Source organism: Micrasema longulum, unplaced genomic scaffold (assembly GCF_059751315.1).
Source record: "Micrasema longulum isolate JH-2025_06_02 unplaced genomic scaffold, ASM5975131v1 h1tg000487l, whole genome shotgun sequence".
In the NCBI taxonomy this organism is placed as follows: Eukaryota; Metazoa; Arthropoda; class Insecta; order Trichoptera; family Brachycentridae; genus Micrasema; species Micrasema longulum.
Window position 1 is genome coordinate 1,569,269 of NW_028277684.1, and position 20,511 is coordinate 1,589,779.

General features: G+C 32.0%; 1 protein-coding gene across 1 annotated transcript; it reads left to right on the forward strand.

Annotated features, from left to right (window-relative positions):
- Nucleotides 1-2,432: 2,432 nt before the first annotated feature.
- LOC148281203 (akirin-like) lies at nucleotides 2,433-12,761 on the forward strand. The gene is made up of 3 exons (XM_088227110.1): nucleotides 2,433-2,901; nucleotides 6,615-6,796; nucleotides 9,936-12,761. The coding sequence occupies exons 1-3, from the start codon at nucleotides 2,718-2,720 to the stop codon at nucleotides 10,107-10,109; spliced, it is 540 nt and encodes a 179-aa protein (XP_088083236.1). The 5' UTR covers nucleotides 2,433-2,717; the 3' UTR covers nucleotides 10,110-12,761.
- Nucleotides 12,762-20,511: the final 7,750 nt, after the last annotated feature.

Sequence of the window (20,511 nt, forward strand, 5' to 3'; positions counted from 1 at the left end):
AGCAGTGAGAATCAGACTGTGAGGATTAGACTGTGAGAATCAAACTGTGAGGATGTCTTTCTGGAGATGGAATATTTAAAAGATTCTTTGGATACTCCGGGTTTAATCGGAAGCCAGTTTTGTTGTATCTGGGACACAACCCAATAACGACTGTGAGACGATGGTCGTAGGCAGATTATGTCCATGTTGGTGTACCGTGTCCCACTATCGTTGCTGAATATGATAGGTTTATGGGTGGAGTTGACCCCAACAATGTGTTAGAGTTTTACCGTATAAACTTAAGAAGCAAAAGATTGTATCTTCAAATTGTATTTCATCTTATTGACATGAATGTGGTGAATACTTGGCTGTTGTATAAACGACATTCCTGTCAATTAGGTAAGAAATCCAAGGTCTTGATAGAATTTCGTGCGTATAATTGCTAAGGCGCTTATGTCTATACGAGATGAAACTCAAATACGAGGTCGACCTTTTTGTTTTGCGGATGAAGCAGGACCCAGTACCAAACAACACCGTACTCTGCCTGCCATGCGTCTTATAGCCGATATCAGATATGATGGTTAAAGGCATGGGCTTACCTTGATTGACAAACACCAGAGGTGTAAGCTGTACATCAAAGGTCATTGATCTAATGCCAGAAGTGTGGTAAAAAAGGAAATCGTTTTGTTAAACTTCTTAATTAATTAGTTCTTTTTTAAACTTATCAATGTTTGATTTTTTTTGACATAAGAATTTATTTTAGATGTATTTTGTAGTTTTATTTTTTTATTATATATGAAATAATGAAATATACCTTTGGTGCTGTGTTCCTTTATTTTACACCCTGTAAACCCCAACTACATCTTTTTTTTCTTGTTTTTTTTCCTGGTAGGTACTGAAAGGGTTAGTAAAAGTTGTTACCAGCTTTTCATACGCGTTTAAAATATTCATCCATAAAAAAAACATATTTACACGGGGAAATATTATACGGATAATAACCACGTATTTTCTTAATTCACCATAAAGTCAACCTTTATTTGTATTGGGAAATAACGCGGCGATATTTTAAATATAACCTTCCAATAAATTATTTTGTGTTTTGTGATTTCCTAAACAATAGAAGCACGAAAATACTTTAATGATGATAACCTTTTGGTTCACGTTAATTATTTTGAAAATAACCCCATTTTAAATACCGCCGTTAAAAAAAAATATTTAAATAATATTTACCTAATCATTTACTAAGTACAATAATGTTCCGTCTATTGTAAAGTCAATTAGGATTCAATGTCTTGAATAAAACACCCACTCACCAACCCTCTCACTCACTTACACTCTCACAAACACACTAGTATGTATTGTACGTGCATTTAATGTATTTCTGTGGATATCTGTCATTAGTTTTATTTTGTATATTTTATTTGTTATATTTTTGTTACATATGATATCCCCAATAAATATAAAATAAAAAAATAAAATAGAGTTACTTAAAATTCCAAAAACCTTTCTTTTGAAAACGTATCCATGTTTTCCACTGGGGAAAGCATAATCTTTTAAATAAAACCCAAACCTTCGGTCCTCCAATTCCTCGGTAAAACATATAAACCTTGCTTTTTCAAAATTTATACATTTTCTCATGTACGCGCGCCGATTATTCAAACTTTTGACATATATTCATAAAACTCTAATAAATTTTACTCCATTATTTTCCTATCCACTTCCGTGGTACATAAGGCACTGCATCAGTGCTTCAATCACAACTTACTTACCAGCGATTATTTATAATACGTATGAAGGCAAGATGGGCAGTTTTACGCTTCAGGTTCCAGTCCAGGGCCTTAATTATGATAAAAAGATAAGGATGTCATATCTTCACTATGACAAAATAGTTCAAGGTAAATTCTCTAAAGTGATTACGAAGATACACTACCGACTCCTCACCTTCAAGTTTTGGGTAGGTACATCAATATGAAACAGGGGGAAGAGTACGTCACAGTACACATATCCAAGCACTAAAATGACATAGCTTCAGTATGACGTCATAGTTGAAGATACAATTTTCCCGACGAAGATACACATACCGATCCCCCCACCATCAAGTTTTCATGTTAGTACATCGCTTTATACCGACGGGTCTAGAACCCCTCGATACGTTTATCTACGCATTAAAAGTGTACAAAATTTTGTTCCACCGAGCACGCTTTGAGGTTGACACTTTTTTTCTTAAAAGCCTATTAAAAATATGAGAGAGAAATAAGTAAAATTTGAAGTCTATTTTCATTCAGTTTCTTTGGTGTCATAAAATTGACGAGCATTATAAATTATCCATAATTTTAATAAAAACCAGTTATTATTTTACTCGGTTCTGAAAATCGTGAAAAACTCAGAACCAAAAGCACTGTTTCGTTACTTTTCACTAGGCTTTTTCCTCTCTATGGTTTAAATTTTAAATCAGTTACAAATATTGCATTGTGTAAAGATGTCTATGGTACATCTGTGGCCAATCGTTCCGTTCTACTGTGGTTCTGTTTTACTATTTTTTCGTTTATAATAATTCTTATAATCCTTGAAGATCGTCTTTGTTAAGATATTTTCTGATAATTTGCTGAAGTCGAACTTTTTGTACGTTCTTATTATTTTCTGCGCTTCGTTTATTTATATAGCTGCGTTCTAAGCCGATGAAAGAAATTGTTTGATAAAATTGTTGGGACGATTGTTTCGTTGGGTGTAAAAGAAAAATGGCGTGCGCTACGCTGAAGAGGAATTTGGATTGGGAGTCGATGTCTCAAATGCCCGCAAAGAGGCGAAGATGTTCTCCTTTTGCCGCTAGTAGCACGAGCACCAGCCCCGGGTATAAAATTGCTGAATCGAGAGTCTCACCCTTCGGAGAACAAAGCGTCGGAAATCCCAAGCTAACTCCAGGTTTGTTTATTTTTCTTTATACCTATTGAAAACAAAGGTCATCACAAAGTGTACGAACATATGGTATTCTGTCATTAAAATATGACTTTATTTTATTGTATCTAAATAATGTATTAATCCTAATTTCCTTCAGTGCGTATTTATAATTGTGTAAGTTTTTTTAAACGGTTTTTCTGTCAGGTTTTTGTATAATAAATTATGGCTGAATATCGCGCAACTCATTATGTCGTAATAGCTTAAGTTTTAAGAGTCGTCACTATAACTTATCATTTTATGATTCCAATAACTATCGTTAAAGTATCTACTTACTATTTCATTTTTTAATATCATTTGAAAACAGGTATGTTTATAATTTACCCAAATATTTAAATTTTGGTGGCCATTTTCAACGAGTTGTAAATAATTCACTATTAGGAAATAAAGTTGGGGTAGAGTGAGGTTCTTCGTATCAAGACTACCAAATCAATAACATTCACCTATTATTAACTTTTTTTTTCATTTAAAGCGGAAATTTTCACCATAGTGCATTTTATAAATGAGACTAAAGTTGCAAAAGGAATGACAATGGGATTGAAGTATGTATTCATTTACTAGGGTCTATCTTTGTATGTTTTTTTTTTACCAGTGTATTTTGGCTGGCTGGAAGATACTGCTTTTAGCAATAAGCTTATAACTGCATATATTTTTGTACTTGAACTTTTAATAAATGCGTAGTACACCGAAATCTCTTTACACGGTATCAAAATAACACAGTACGAAAATTAAATTTATTTAAAAAAAAATTATTAATATAACAGTACAGGTGTTCATTAAACCCTGTCACATCCGAAACTACGATGATCAGTATCAGCAAGAAGACATATTGGCACATTAAAATTATTTTTTAGAATGAATAAGATTTAAAAAAATAATATATCAAAAAAGCAAATGGTTGTTTACTTCTGCAGAAGTGAAACTAGGAGGGGGAAGGGGGGAGTCTGGTACTGTGCCGCGCTCCCCTCACTTTTCCCCTGCAGAAGTAAGCAACCATTTGTTTTTGAAATATATTTTATCTTTGTTCTAAATATTTTTTTAAATATGTTAATATGTCTTCTTGCCCATACTGATCATCGTGGTTTCGGATGTGACAGGGTTTAAAGAACACCTGTATATACATATAAATAAACACTGCTGAAATAATTTTGAGTCGGGTGTGTACCGAGAATACGAAAATGGATGACTGAACAAATTTAAAATCCTATGGAGGAGCTAAGGTTGGTAAAAGACAACCCTGAGAAATACAGAAATGTGAAACGTACCATTAGAAGGGAAATTAAAAAGACCAAAGAGGAATGGATTGGACAAGAATGTGAAGAACTGGAGGCTCTTGATCGTAAACACAATTCTTTCGGTGTCCACAAGAAACTTTAGGAGCGAATATAACAAAAACTTCAATGCCTGGTTGTCTGTATGACGATAATGATTAACTAGTACTAGAAGAAAAAAACATCCTTAAGATTTGGGAGGATTATATTCAGGACCTCAGAGACCAGATCCAGACCAGACCAGACCAGACTGAGGCCAGATCTCAAGAGGGTCCACCGATCCTACGTTCCGAGATACTTCATGCAACGGCAACATCTAAAAACAGGAAAACTTCTGATCCAGATGAAATTCCTGCTGAAGCTCATTAGTGAGTGAGGAGAATGTGGATAGTTTGGTCAGGTTATTTAACAAAATTTATAATTCCTCACGATAGGTTAAAGTCAATGTTCATAACACTGCCCACAAAACAACTCTGGAAGAAATGCAGTGACTATCGTTTAATAAGCCTAATGAGTCACGTACTGAAACTGTTTCTAAGATTTATCCATGCGCGAATTAGAAACAAATCTGAGCAAGTTCTCGTCCAAACGCAGTTTGGTTTCAGGAATTATTTTGGAACAAAAGAAGCACTGCTTGCAGTCAACATCCTACTGCGGAAATGTCGAGATCAACTAAAAGAAGTGTTCGCATGTTTCATAGACTATGAAGAGGCACTTGATAGAGTAAAACACACGGAACTCTTGTGAATGCTAAATGAACGCAACATAGATGACAAAGATAAGAACTTTATAAAAATAAAATAAATAAAAACAACTTTGTTTTTTTCCTACTGACCGGTTTCAAAGCTATACATGCTTCTTTATCAAGGTATACTTAACCAATGAATTCTATCCTATTTTAATTTATCTATGTTTACTAAATACTATATGCGGAGCTGATAAATCAAGGATTTTCGTCTTGTAAGGATGAGAAGCTTATTGTTATTGTAAGAAATCAACTAATTGACAAACCATCATGTACACGAGCTCTCACGTTTCTCATAAGAGTTGTGCAAGAGTATAAATCGTCGCATTGGGGAAACAAGGTTCTATCTGACAAAATATGTTTTTTTTTTTACATTGAACTTTTATTATATTTATTTTTAAATATCGGTTCTATCTGCATCAAAATTTTAAAGAAAAACGAAATAAATTCTTAATTATTATTAAGTTTAATAAGACAATATTAAGAGAATATTAATAAAAAATATTAGATAAAATAATGTCTTTATTTCAAACTTACATGTCTCCAAAAAATTATGAATCTACATAGAACCTTGTTTCCCCAACGCAACAAAATGACAGCGTATCTTACTTTTTATAGATGTGTGTGTGTAATTTGGAGCATCTTGAAGCACTAAATAATCGAGTAGATCTTCCGTTCCTCCCGCCTTTAAAGCGGAGCCGGCGTAGCAGGTATTTCTACCATTCCCGCCGAGCACCAGTCAGGCGTGCGGATAGTACTACCTTTCCCGCATAAAGTTTGTTCAGATTAACAGCTAATTCACTGCACATCAGCTTTTTAAATATATTTTTGAAGTTTTTTCCAAGAATCCTGGAATAAGATTTTTAAAGACATTAAAAAAATTACAATTGCTCACGTGGCTGACCAAAGTTTCGGTTTCAGCCAATAAAACGAGTTTCTGACACAGATTCGGACAAAATTAGTCAAAATTTGCAGTCAGGATGTGTCAGATTACGTTTGGTTGTACTCTGGTGCATCTTATGGTTCGTGACTAAGTTCTCGTAAGTTCTAAAATATTTCGTATTTATATTTTTGGAATTACTTTACAGTTCATAAGTTAAAGTTCCTATAGCGTACATTGAAGAACTGTTTCAAATAAGTTATATGTGTAACATAACCACTAACCATTAAATTTATGCCAACGAATGTTTCCTCCTTACATCCTTTTTATCATCCTCATCATTTTTAAGAATATTTTTTTCTCCTTTCTATTTTTCAGTATTTGCATTCTTTTGATTTACCCAAATATTGCAGTTTCAGCACCATCTCCGAAATGCCAGATATTGCCAGAATAAGCTGTTTAGTATAATTACTCTTATTTCCCATTGCATTCTGTGGGGAGAAATCTTTGTCCTTTAGTTTATCTTACTGTACCGAGGCTACCAGATTACGGAGAGCTCCTTCGGACAGCTTTTCTTGTTAAACATCAAACAAAATTTTCTATGTATATATGGGTTCCTAAAATTAAGTTCTCAAATGTGGTGTGCAGTAAGTGGTAAGTGATGTCTAAAATAATTTGGCTGAAAAGTAAGACTGATTAAAATATGCTGTAGTCGGTGTAACAATGTAGTGCCCTATGGACCATTAGGTGTGGAAAAGGAATGATAATTTTTTTTTTTTCACAGAGCGTATGGCCCAAGAAATTTGTGATGAGATAAAGCGTCTCCAACATCGCCGCCAGCTAAAGCTGAGTAGTGCAGCGGCTGCGGGAGTTGTGCGTGCTGCAGATAGTGATGGCTCCTCTAGCGGTTCGGAGGCCGACTCACCGCACCATCCTCACTTCCGGGCTCTCTTCACATTTAAGCAGGTATATCTACTATCCAATTTCCACGCTGTTACTTTTTCTAATGACGTATTCCATATTCTTTAAGAATATCTTTAGTCAACGGTATTTTTATAATGTCCAAGGCTTTTTATCAAATTTATCTGATATTTTAACAATGATGGTAAAACCTTTTTGGGAAGCCAATATAGAAGTCTAGATATTTATAGAACTAACAAACTCATACCTAATGTGTTATTGAAATGCTAGAATCTCGAATCCCCAGAAAGTGGCTTGGTGGGATTTTAGTTACTTATAAAATAAAAGAAAATTAATTTAAATGTTAATAGTGTAAAAATTATTTTTATGTTAAACCATAAAATAGTATTTCACTCTCGAAGTATTTTTACAAATCTGTAAAAACACTGATAACATATTTAATATTTGTGACAGATTTTTACTATTCAAATTATATAACTATGTATAAAAAAACAATTTTTCATTCATAATTTTCGGGTTTTAAAATGAGCTCATACTAAACGCCCCGCAGTTGCCATCTCATTACTTTGGTGTCATCTCCGCCGAGTGTGCTTCTAACAAACATCACTTCATGTGTGGTGCTGAAAAATAATGCATGGCGTTTTTATTTTATGGTGTGAACCTTGTTTTCAGGTAACTCAAAATATGTTTAAAGGTCCAGTTTCGCACAGATAAAATAATGCCTGTTGCAATTGTAATTGTTTTTCTTATTTAAAATGGATAATAATATTAAAAAACTTGAAAAGACCTCATTGTTGAAATATCATCCTTGTATTGCCATAATAGGGAAATATCACTAGTAAAAATATGAGAAATGGATTTAGAAAAATTGTTTTTTCAAGTTCAATATAGTGCAAAAATGTTTTCATTTATATTTTAAAAAATAAAATTGTTAAAAAATATGTCTCCACAAAAATGCAATATGTTTGGCCTTGACGATTGTGATGTCAAAATTCGTGACGACGTTCTATTAAAATTGTTACGAACAAAGTTCAAAATTTAACCGAATTGTGACATATCAGGGGCGTGGCCAATACAATGAAACATTTTTGTGGGTATTTAAAATGATTAATTCGTTTGAATATGATCAAGATACGTTATGATACGTTAATACGATATCAATGCAGTGCCCTATGCACAAGTAGGTGCGGAAAGGGAATGAAGAACAAATTATGCTGCTAATATGTACTAAAATATATATTTTTTTTTTATTCAACATTATTTCATAGACCACCCCACCCCTTAAGGCCTTATGTATTAGATTTCCTTAAACCTAGCTTATACTAAGGAATAACTATACCCGGTATAAGAAAAGGTTACTTTGACATTTCTTAGACATTACACCACGCACAAATTGAAATTGGTTATAAAAACGAAAAATTACATACCGAATGTAATGAAATATGCTAAAAAATGTTTAGACGATTGGATGCTTATATTTTCATGTAATAGATTTTACTTCTTTTAGATTCTTTTATGTATAAATACTGCAAAATATAACATGGATCATTGCAAAATAAATGCTAAATAAAATTTATCTGAATGTAATGTAAATTTTATTTGCATTATTTGAAGACAGAATGTTATCTAAAATGTTTAAATTTGAGAAAAATGCAATCCATAAATCAACTGAAATGTGACATGACAGATCGCAAGCTTATTCCAGCATTATACCAGGTTTGATGCAGGTATAAGCTCGGAATAAGTTTCTATGGTTGCTATCGTAGCTCTATACCGGGTATAACTTAATGCGAGGTTTATAAGTAAGAATTTTCACTATGTTATCCTTATTCTACCACTATGCCTGGGCATAATTTTATATCGGATATATAAGGCCCATTTTAATTTAAAATTGTAAAAAAACACGATGTTTGCATTCTTTTGGCTTATGCTGTGTCATTATTGCTTTTTGTTGTTAATGTTTTGGACGGAAATGCAGTGTCTATCTGAAACAATATGCAGGCGCCGCAATGAAGTTGATTTGTCTGCAGAAAGTGTTTATGCCATATCGTCGGTATACTGAAAAGCCCTCTGAATGCTCTGAGATTTAGTTACTAAGTTATCATGTGTAAAAACAAATCAATTTTTTATATTTTTTAATGCTTTGTTGTATAATGAAAATATTATAATAATCCTACAATATGTTAATATACCACTGATTTTCTCAAATCGGATGGTTTTGGGTAGTTGGGAAGAAATTGCCTTAAGCCGATATGTCCGCCCTTGGCGTGTGTATGTAACCGGATTGTGGTCCCGTGGTAGTATTGTAAACCGAGGTTCAAATCCCACTACCACAACTCAATTTCCATTTTTTGAAAAACCATAAATTCCGTTTGCCTGATATATTTTTTTCAAATCTCCATCTAAACAATTTAAAGGATCTAAAATGGTATTATGTCCAAAATATGTAAAAAAGACTTTTGTTGAGTCAAACATTCAAATAGATTTTTCTCAGTATAGTCAATAATGCATTTAAAAGGATTCTCATAGGATCAGTATACCGACGATATAACATATAATTCAAAAGACCTATCGACATAAGAAAGATGCTTTCTTGTCTGCATTGAAGGATATGGTGTTTTTTTTATTTTTTTTTATTTATTTTTTTATTTTTTATTTTTTTGCGCCACAACAGGCCAGGAGGCCTAATTACAGTGGTGAATCACATCACAGGGCACCCAGGCTTGAGAAAAATCACATTTTGAATTTTCGTGTTCTCACCGGGAATCGAACCCGGAACCTTCCGTGCGTGAGTCAAGCGTCTTGACCACTACACCACGGAGTCCGCCAATGGTATATTAGTGGAAAGAATTAAAATTTAATGGTACTGTGAAACAAAATATTTTGTACAGTAGTCAGAGATCGAAGTCTGAGCAATTCTGCCCCGCTAAGCCTGAAAGTTGTAACTGGAAAATGTTGTTTTCATTTTTTCTGCTTTTGTAATAGATATTCGATAGCCTCGCATATTCACTAAGCCAATAAGTCATTTCAGCTTCTCAAATATGAGATATTATACTCTTGTAAAACAGTAATCTCTTGTAAAATTTGCAATTTACCAGATACACTTTAAGGCTTAGCTGGGCAAAATTGCCAACTCGTACTCCGCAGATTCGGCGTAGTTGAAAATTTGTCTGTTCAAATACAGGTACGTGTAATTTGCGAGCGTATGCTGCGGGAGCAGGAAGCGGCATTACGTGTGGAATATGAAGCGGCTCTCAGTGCGAAGTTGGCAGAGCAGTATGAAGCCTTTGTCCGCTTCAACCTGGACCAGGTGCAACGGCACCACCACTCCCAACAGGACCTGACTTATCTCTCGTAATAACTGAACTAACGGTGGGCTGGAGAGATGGCGGCCGGCAGGCGGCGGAGTGCACCGGATCCGCCTGTCATCGTGCAGCCATGCTTTGCGAGTCATTATATACATATTACTTATTCCCGCTAGTTATAAAGTGAATGCAAATGTGTGAGTGTATATATTTATATTAATCCGAGTGTGGTGGTAATTATGCTGAATTTTGTTCTAACCGCTTGGTATATACAATTTAAATACTTCTAAATAAGATGCAAATTTGGTTTTCCAATTGACACTCGATACTCATCCCACCGAAGTGAATAGTTCTGACTGCGATATACATATATATACCCTTTAAAGCTATGTCGGGTGACATTGTACTAGGTATGTCATTACTATTCTCTGTAATTTGGAGCTGAAAATGATAAGATTGTTTACCTTTTTCGTTTCATTTTTAAAATCAATATTTTGTGCCTTCCTTAAATTAATACATTTAAATTTATTTCTCATATAGTAATCGATGTAAAAAGGTTAATTTGTCAGTATTTATTATCAACACAAAGAACTGGCAGTTCACGACGATGCTGCAATTATATTAACACATGTTTTTATCAAGTTTATATTAAAATGGTTATTGATTATATGTATAAAAGCATTTTTACCTGATGAAATGTAGTTTCATCTCAGTATCCTTGTAATTTTTACTAATTTAAAATGAGAAAATAACTACCATGGTATATATATGGAGAAAATTAATAGCATTTGGCTTAGGTGCAGGTAGTGAGTGTTGTAATTAGTGAATGAATTTGGAATTGCAATAAACTTAGTTTTATATGTGAATTTACCCGATGTGAACACTTATGGACGATGACAGCTTTTACAGAAATATTTATTTTCTGGCATTCGGTTATTATTTACATTGGTGCAAACTGTCCTAACTCTTGTATGGTGCAATACAACTGTGAAAATGTTGGCAATATAAATTGATGTTTCCACTAAACCAGACCCCACAATATTACACTAGTGTGCTATAAATCTTGCATTTGAATGATCCAAAAATATGACTGTCAATAAAAAAGTTCACCTTTATCCAATGTCAAAAAATATTTGTAAATGTATTTTTTGGAACTAATCTCTCCTCCACCATACTTAAGTCCAATATCACATTTTCTTTTTCGTCATGTATCATTACTTGCCTGGATTTGTCTTATTATATTCTTTGTTAAATTCACACACCTTCAGATCAGACAAGACCTGTTTTTAATATGTACATTAATGAAAAAAGGAATGCTTATTTTTAAAACAATACATACGTTCACCACTGTTAATTTGAATTTATCCGCTTCGCCCAGTACAATAACTTAAATTTTTTAATTATCTTACTTGATATTTGACTGAAATTCTCTAAATCGCATCTCACATCAAAAATATTTGTATAAGTATAAGTAAATATACGTATGTATTTAATAAAAAAGTTTTTTTTATTATTAGAATAGAAAAAAAATGTATACTAAACAGATGTTTATAGCGAAACATGGACAGATAATAAGAGCTGATGGAGTATTCTTCAACCAAAGCGCGCAATTGTGAAGTTACTTCCACACAATGTTCTCGTAAACTGCTATATCGAGGGAATACTTACATGCTTTATTAGGAATTTATTAAACTCGTTCGATATCTCACCGTGTTCATCGATAATTTCTTTTTATTATACTTTGTTTATTTCTTTTAAGACCTTTATCAGTTATGTTATATAAGTTAGTTTAATTCACTTATATTGTATGTTTGGAGTGTTCTCAGTTTATGTATTTGAATTTACGTCACTCAAATTATTATTATTAAGTATGTGTTAAATAGGAATTGAATGTATCCATTTGGTTTTGGGTGGCGACGTTTTGGGGCAAATTAGCTTTACAAATTTGAATGGAAGACACCTTATCACACGAGTCTGCATGAAGATGTATGTAGATATATAAAATTTGAGGAAACTGATTGTTATAATTTGTTTAGTTTTATGCCCTAATGTGATTTAATGTAACCAAAATCATAATGCTTTCTCGATTCCTCTAAGGGCTGGATGTACATGGAATTTATTATTAAGTTATCATGTACGATCCCCCACATTCGCTCAATTGACATTGAATATGTATTTTATTGAATATGTAGAAGCAAATTATTTTCTTATAGTTTGGGAAGGTTTGAAGTAATAGAATACGAAGGCAGTCTGCCCATGTGTTGCGCAGTACAAGCGCACCCCCTCCCCTGCCTGTAATGATGTAGGCGGAGGCCATTATGTGTGCGCCTCTCCTGAGGCTGTACTCAGCAGAACACTAGTGGTACCCACTATTACAACTACGAGTCCATCTACCTGTTAACTCACATTAAATGATACTGATCTTAATGACTGTCTATGTTAAGGATTTTATTAAGTTATATAATAACTAAGATATTTCATTCATTTTAAGATTAGTTGGTTGTTTGTTTACAATAATTTGTATCAAATGTAACAAAATTATAGTTATCTTGACCTTATCAGATATGTGTATACTATGGTTTTGTTATGTTGCAATGTTGTTAAACCACAGATAAAAATCTTACTTTCTTTTTTAATTTGCTTCAAATGTAATAACACCAAACATTTAAAGTAACATAACGTAAATAAATTACTTATTTAATAAATATGTTTTTTACTATACTATAATTCCACCATCTCTAATGATGTTTCAAGATTACTATCAATATAACAATGCGCAAGATGTAAGTAACTATGCTTAACTACTATTATCTTATCTGGATAAAAGTTCTCAGTTGTAGTGATAAAAAAACAAACTGCCAAATAAATTACTATAAATTAACATTGGAAGGACATTATGTTTTTAGATTTGAAATCTGAAATTCCAAATATTTTTTCTCTTGAAATTACTGGCAGTCCTTATTGAAAACTATAACTGAGGGGCCAAATTTTATAGTGGACTGCTTCTATTTCTTCACAGGTAAGGTCAGATCCCCAATGTCGACATACCACTTGAGAGAAAGCTTCTGTGTCCTGAGCATGAAAAGCTGTTTTCTTCTGCCCCCTCTACATCCCTCAGTCTTCCTTACACGGCAAGCTGACGTATGACATATTTATGCGCTATATCAGTATCACCGAAGACACGGCAAACAAAAACTGATAGCGACAAAAGAAAAAGACACTCTTAATACATATTTTTTTATTAAGATGAATTAAGATTTTTAAAAACAATACATACATTATCATCTGATATAATCTCTGGGTAATCTGAAGGTATAATTTAATTACAGTACATATATTATAAAATATTTTGAGTTTTTCCAAATGCTTGTAGACAAGGATTGGATTTCACCTCCTAGGAATTTATTAAGGTAGTAATATTATAACAGAATATTACATAGTATGTAAAGTGGCCACTTAAACCAGCTGATGATAGGTCATAAGCCCTGTAAATGCCTTAACTTCTATATTCCCCTCTCTAAAATGTTCTCCGCCTCTTAATACATATGAAAAAATAATTTATACTACTGATGTTTTTTATCGCAGGTTAATATAGAAGATGAATGTCAAGTTAACCTTTTCCTTACTGTCCAAAAACATCGCCCGTTACGGTGCTGTGTAGTCATTACATATGCAAAAAATGAGAGATTTTAAATTGGAAAAACATAATATTCATAGGCAATTGTTTAAATTATTAATAGTTGAAGTCAAAAGTGATAGTACTTTTAATCTAATTGAATCATGTAGTAAGACAAGAAGTTGATAGGTGGACCCCCAGAATACTAAATTGGAGAACCTACGAAAATAATTGTCGAACTCGTGGGACTTGGGCGGAAACAGAGAAACATGGAAATTTTTGGAAGAGCCTTATATCTGGCAGTAGAGAGAAATGGGCTGATAAGAAAAAGAAACAACATGGATTTTATTACTAATTAATAATCATTTTGACTAAAACAAAATGCACACTTGGTATATACGTACATGTGTAAATATATTCAATTTTGAATGTGAATATTTATACACATTGAATATTCTGCATAGAGCATTGACATTATTTCTCTTACATATTATAGTATGTTTAGTATTTTTAAATGCTGCCAGAATCCCAAACAAACATTGTATAGGTATATTAAACAAAATAGGATAAAAAGGTGATTTCACAGTACATAATAGAAATAGTAACAATGTTCCTCAAAAATAAAACAATGTATGGTAAAAATAAATTTTGACTTTCAGTAAAACATTATTATTTATTTTTTATTAGTGTGCATATTAAATTCTTTGTTAATGTGTTTTGTTTATGTATAATCAATAAAATTGTTCAAGTCAAACAATTTTAAAGCAATATTATTAATTGAACCTGCATTCACTTAATTTTTTATTATTAAAAAAATAAAAACTTCGTTATTAGTGCTACACGTTTAACACAAATGTGTAACACTAATAACAAAGTTTTTACTTTTATTATAATTTCATTTAAATCAGTTTTGAAGATAAATTATTAGCTCAAAATACCAGATTAAGGAAAGTCAAAGTGCAGATAGCGATGCCACAGTTTCTTATGTTTCACAAAGACAAAAAAACAACAGCTTTTTGTTGTATATCTTAACTGTAATGTCAAGTATTACTTTACACAAATATCAGTACAATAAAAAGTCATTTTAACAATCTGTTTTATAACTTGATAAGTTTCATTATTATAACAGCATGATTGAAGGTAGTGACAGGTAGTTGTATAATAAAATGTTAAAATTTTTAACAGTAATTATCTCTTACAACTAACTAAATATTAGAACACTTTTATTGACATTTTCCATAATATTATTGTACTTATCTTTAACACTAAACTTTACTTAAGCACTAAATTTTTTTTATTCTCAGACAGTTCTCGAAGAAACGACAAAAACGTTACATTCCTCATACTACCTTTTGGCTTGCAATTTATGAAATTATCAGATTTCACGGTAAAGAATTGTCTGTATTCTTTAGCTATTTAGAATAAATTCAAACTTAACATTCACAACCTAGAATGACATATTTTTAGAAGTGTGTGTAAATATGTAATTAAATAAACAATATTTACAGAACATTAATATTGAATTATTATTAACAGTAATGAAATATGCATATTTAAAAACATAAAAGAAAATACAGTTAACAAAGACGTATAATTAAATAGACACATTACAAGCACGTAATAGATTCAGTGCGGTGACAAAGTGAAGAAAATCATCTTTACATCGTATTTGATGTCCATGTATGTAGCGGAACTATGAAGCAATTATACTCAAGCAGCATGAAATAAATTAAGGGTCATGTATAATAATTCATACAGGCAATTATTCGGACTGCCTAGGTACTGCAGTGCCTCCGAAATGTTCACAGCTGGACGGGTAAATACTTTCGCTGCCCTACTTTGTCAAAGAGCCTGGAGCCTATGGAAACGCCTGAGAATCTCTAATAACACGCTTCTCCGAGTCACTGCAGGGTGGGTCCATTCACTCTTGTTCGAGCGATGGCGGGATTTGTTAAGACCACCATAAATGCTTCAAATATAAAATTTTGTTTCATATGGTAGAATTGGCTCTGCACTGTAGCCATTTTACTGGAATAAAAAAAAAAGATGGCATTTCAATTCGTAGGTATACTTTCCTTGCCTTTTTCTTGAGGATTTTGATCGTGACCAAATGTGACGCTACGAAGAATAATGCTGCCACGTTTGATGAGAAAATGGTATAATTACATAATTTCATTCGTAAATACAATCCGAATTATTGAGCGAGTAAAAAATTACTTAATTCATTTAAAAAAAATTATCAACTTAACCCAGCGGGAACTATCTATAACAGTCTGAAAAATCGAGAATCGTACTTTGCAACTGCCTTTAGACATTTTCGACTTTATATGCTGATACTTTGATAAGTGCGCGATGGATGGCCAAAAAGTTTGTATTGAAATATTCCCTGAACATTTGTTGACGAGTGACCTGTCTGAATATCTCCAAGTATTATTTTTGTTTATATTATTAAAGATTTTAATCAGAGCGGGCAAAAAAAAAACTGAACAGTTTTAAAATCTCGAGTGCAATATTACCTTATCTCTGTGGAACTGTGCGTTGATCATGTTATTGAGTACCTGTGTTATTTTTGTACTGATAAGACATACAAATTTTATTTATAGTTATTACTATGACTTTAAATAATAACTACGATATTAATTACTTTAAAATGTTCATTTTGTTTAGTTCATGTTTTTTTTTTTTTTTAATAATAATTATAATGTCTTTTTTATGAGTTATGAGCAGATTTAATAGAGATAGATTTGAGAATGAATCCTTTTGTGCTGAAGACTTTATTCGAAATGTTGTTTCCATATTATGTAAATACCACGGAAAGCTCAAATATAACCCGGTGATATTTTTTTAAATTTTATTTTATATGTAGAAACTTATAAAGATAAGTACTTTTATTGTAACAATAAAAATAACATAAATATGAGTTTCTTTATGATTTCACTTCTCACACATCTTGAAATGTAAACCGATGTTAAAAAAATAAACATAAAAAGTTCCATCAACATTCATAAACAAGAGTGAGTACATAGGTACTATAGAGCATAATGCTAGCGCTTTGTTCATAAATCTGTTGGAACACTTTTATAATAATGTTTATTGGTGTAATTTGTCAGTGTACATGTAAAAACTTATTTTATTACTGAAGTCCAAGTATTTGGGAAGATAACCGAATAATAAATTATATGGATAAATGCCTCTGTCTCTTGTAACAAGATGATTTTAAAATCTCATCTGTGATTTTTAGCGCTTGAAAATATGTCGCTGCGTACGGGTGATGGCAAACGTACTCCGTGCTTAGTGGTGAGAGTTAAGTGCACAAAAAAATATGGTAACAAGTTATACATAAATATGAACTAAAGAAATTTGTAGATCTCCTTTTCAAATTGTTGAGGTCAATATAATATTTGCCATATCTATAAAATGTAGGTAAGAAGTATAGGAATAATGTGTCTATTTATTATACGTCAATGACAATAATGTTTATAACTTTGGTTGAATTATAATTATCGATAAAGTACGCAACAAAGAACATAATTTGTTCAATATTATATTTTATACTACTACTTGCTGCCGAAAGGTCATAATTTTGAATCAAAAACAATAAAGTACTTTTACCTACTTTTTACTTTATTTTTGTTTGTAAAAAATTTATACATAAAATTAAATTTTTAATTCGTAAAATGGGTGCATACTAATCAAAAGACTTTGAAACATTTAATCCGTTGAAAACGTTGACATCATTGAAAACAAGAAAAGATAATTATGACAAAAAACCCTACAAATATAGATATGTAATATCACATCAATAATGTCAGCAGGTGATATCCTTAAAATCACTTTTTTATTAACGATTTGACATCAACTTAACAATTTAATTCATACATACATGCAAACATTTTATGTCCGGTCCCTAGTTGAAGTATATGGTTTCCTCATACAGCCTCTGGGCTTTTCTGTTGACTACCAACTCCCGTGTGTCCTCCCAAGTCAGATCTGCATTCTGTAGTTCTGACACGAGTTGCTAACAAAATGTCAGTCTATGACTAGAGAACCTGATGCCTTGTGGGCAAACATAGTTAAGGCTCTCAGAAGGCATCTACAGTATAAGACAAACCACCGCACACTCAAACTACACTAAAATCAGAAGAGGTACATTTATGAGAGATGTATTATTATTGGCATGTTTTGTCTTATTACTCATTTGATCATTCATTTAAGCGACTGTTTCTAATTGAATAAGAATTAATCAACTCAAGTGAACATGTTAAAAATGAAGTCTCCTTTTTGAATTCTGTATTACAACAACATTGTGAAGAACTGAAGATAGCAAAAAGGCACAGGATGTTTAGGCATAGAATGAACTAGGAAGCCAGCCTGCACGAGATGAGAGAGATCTCAGAAAAAATACAGCATTAGATTAATACATTAATTTCATTCATCATATATTCATTATTGCTATTGCAATAATAGAGTCTTTAACAGCTAACTAGTTACCAAGAAAATCATTACTGGAACAGAACATAAAAAAAAATGGACACTTCTGAACCCAGCACATCACATGGTATAAGCAAAGAGGAAGATAGATGAATAAAAATCATTGTTTAATTTTGTTTTCTACCTAGGAGCGGTACTCGAAAGGCTTATAGAAAAATTACTCCGTTTTACAAGAGTGTTAATACGATTCTTGATGACAAACCTACTAAATTGATAATAATTACATTTGTAATTCTACATACTGATTCAAGGAAGACGTGGCATGATCAGATAAGCCAAAATCTTAAGTCTGGTCATGTCAAAAGCAGACAGAACCAAAGGGCATGTATGACAAGATGTATGAATGTAGAAGAAGCTAGGAATATATGCCAGGATAGACGTGTGTGGCAGTCCATTCTCTGTGCCTACCTCTACGGAGAAACGGCATGATGGTAGTAGTAAATTCTACAAAATAAACACCATATCAATAAAACAAATATGATCTTTCAGTGTATATGGTCCTATTAACTCTTATAATATGTCAGTTTGGTTGGCCAATGCATCCTGGTCTAATGTACACTTATTTAAATTGTTTTTGATAAAATATTCAAGTTGGTCGAAAACTGTTTTTGAAAATGCTAAGGTAAAAGTAGAAATTTTATTTATAAATATTATCCTGCATTTATCCATTTTATAAGCGTATTTGCAATTAACTTTTTTACTACGTGTCTTATGCAATAAATTTATTCTTTTATGCTCAAAATGCACATACAATATCCCCTCAGAATTTACTGTGAAAAAATAAATACTTGATTAAAAAAAATGTATGCATATTACTTTGCGCTAATATAAAAAACATTTACCATTAAATATCCATATTATTGCTAATATGTATTATAATTGACTAACTAAAAGTTTTAGGACAAAATATTGAACAATATATATATATTGTATATTTCTGTAAAGATAATAATATCGATGTTGGAAAGGAAAAAGTTACTAAGCGACATGTAGCAACTGTATAGAAGAGCAAATTAAAGTTTTTTATATTTTTTTATTAATAAAGAATCTCGTATTTAAATTCTGTAAGAAAAAAAAAAATATGCAATATATGAGATTTAAAAATTCTTTTTTCTGTGCCATATCAGGTCCCCCCCGACGTTGGCGATAACTCTAGAGTAGGCATTTTGGTTCTGATATTTCTCAGCAAGGACATCTGTCTCCTTCCAACTCCACGCTTTCCTTCGATCTTCCCCATCACGATTAGCTGTAGAAGGGCATATTTGCTTCTACGCATGATATGGTCCAGATATGCGAGTTTTCTCTGTTTTATAGAGAACAGTAGTTCTTTTTCGGCACTGGTTTGTCTGAGGACCTCCACGTTGGTCACTAAATCTGTCCCGGGGATTCTCAGCATTATTTTATTTGTGAAGCCAAATTTCAAAAGCCTCTAATCGGTTTATTATTTTTTTTTAAAAACACTAATCGGCTCTTCTGTAATGTTGCTACATGCCCCTTGGTAACTTTTTTCTTTCCACTGTCGACATATAATACAAACCTATGAAAATACATATTCACATAACAGAATGTTGTGTACATACTTATAGTCCTCAAAATCACGAGGCTAACATTAGTAAAATAAAGTTTATAATCAATATGGGTATTTTTTGTTGATTTAATTTTTTTGTTTTTTCAACAAAACACTAAAGCATTTTATGTCTGGATTTCTCTAAAGCACTTGAAGGACATATTTTAAATTTTAATTAGGTACCTACTGTTTTATAGTAAATACACATATTTCGCTTTAATTTTGAAAATGTTACAAATTCGGTTTTATATTAGTGTATGATATTTTCAAAATGACTCAAAAATAAAATATTAGAACTTTCGATAAACTATTTCTTGAAAATTCATAAGTACTAACAAGTAACATCAACTTAATATACTTCTAAATATCTGGGTTTGCCAGTAAACTAATTTACTACTTTTCAGAAATATAATAAATGATTGAAATCTAGAATAATTATTTTTATTTATGGAACAATGAAACACTGTTGTGCTCATGCAGATTGCAGTATAGAGTAAACAATTAGCTGTCTTACATAAAATTAATTTAACTAAATTTAACAATTGTTGCTGATACAACACTAATTACAGAGCCAATTTTTTTTTAATTTTGTCAATTACAGATGGAGTTAAAACAACCTTGCAAGTGAGGAGTTGGCGAAGAAAACAGGAAAATTGAGCCGAACTCAATTTTACAGCCAAAAACTAAAACACGTACAGGCCATTCAAATCTTTAGCAAACTTTACTTATATGTTCGTGACAGAATGTTTTAACACAAACAAAATTTGTATTTTTACTTGGT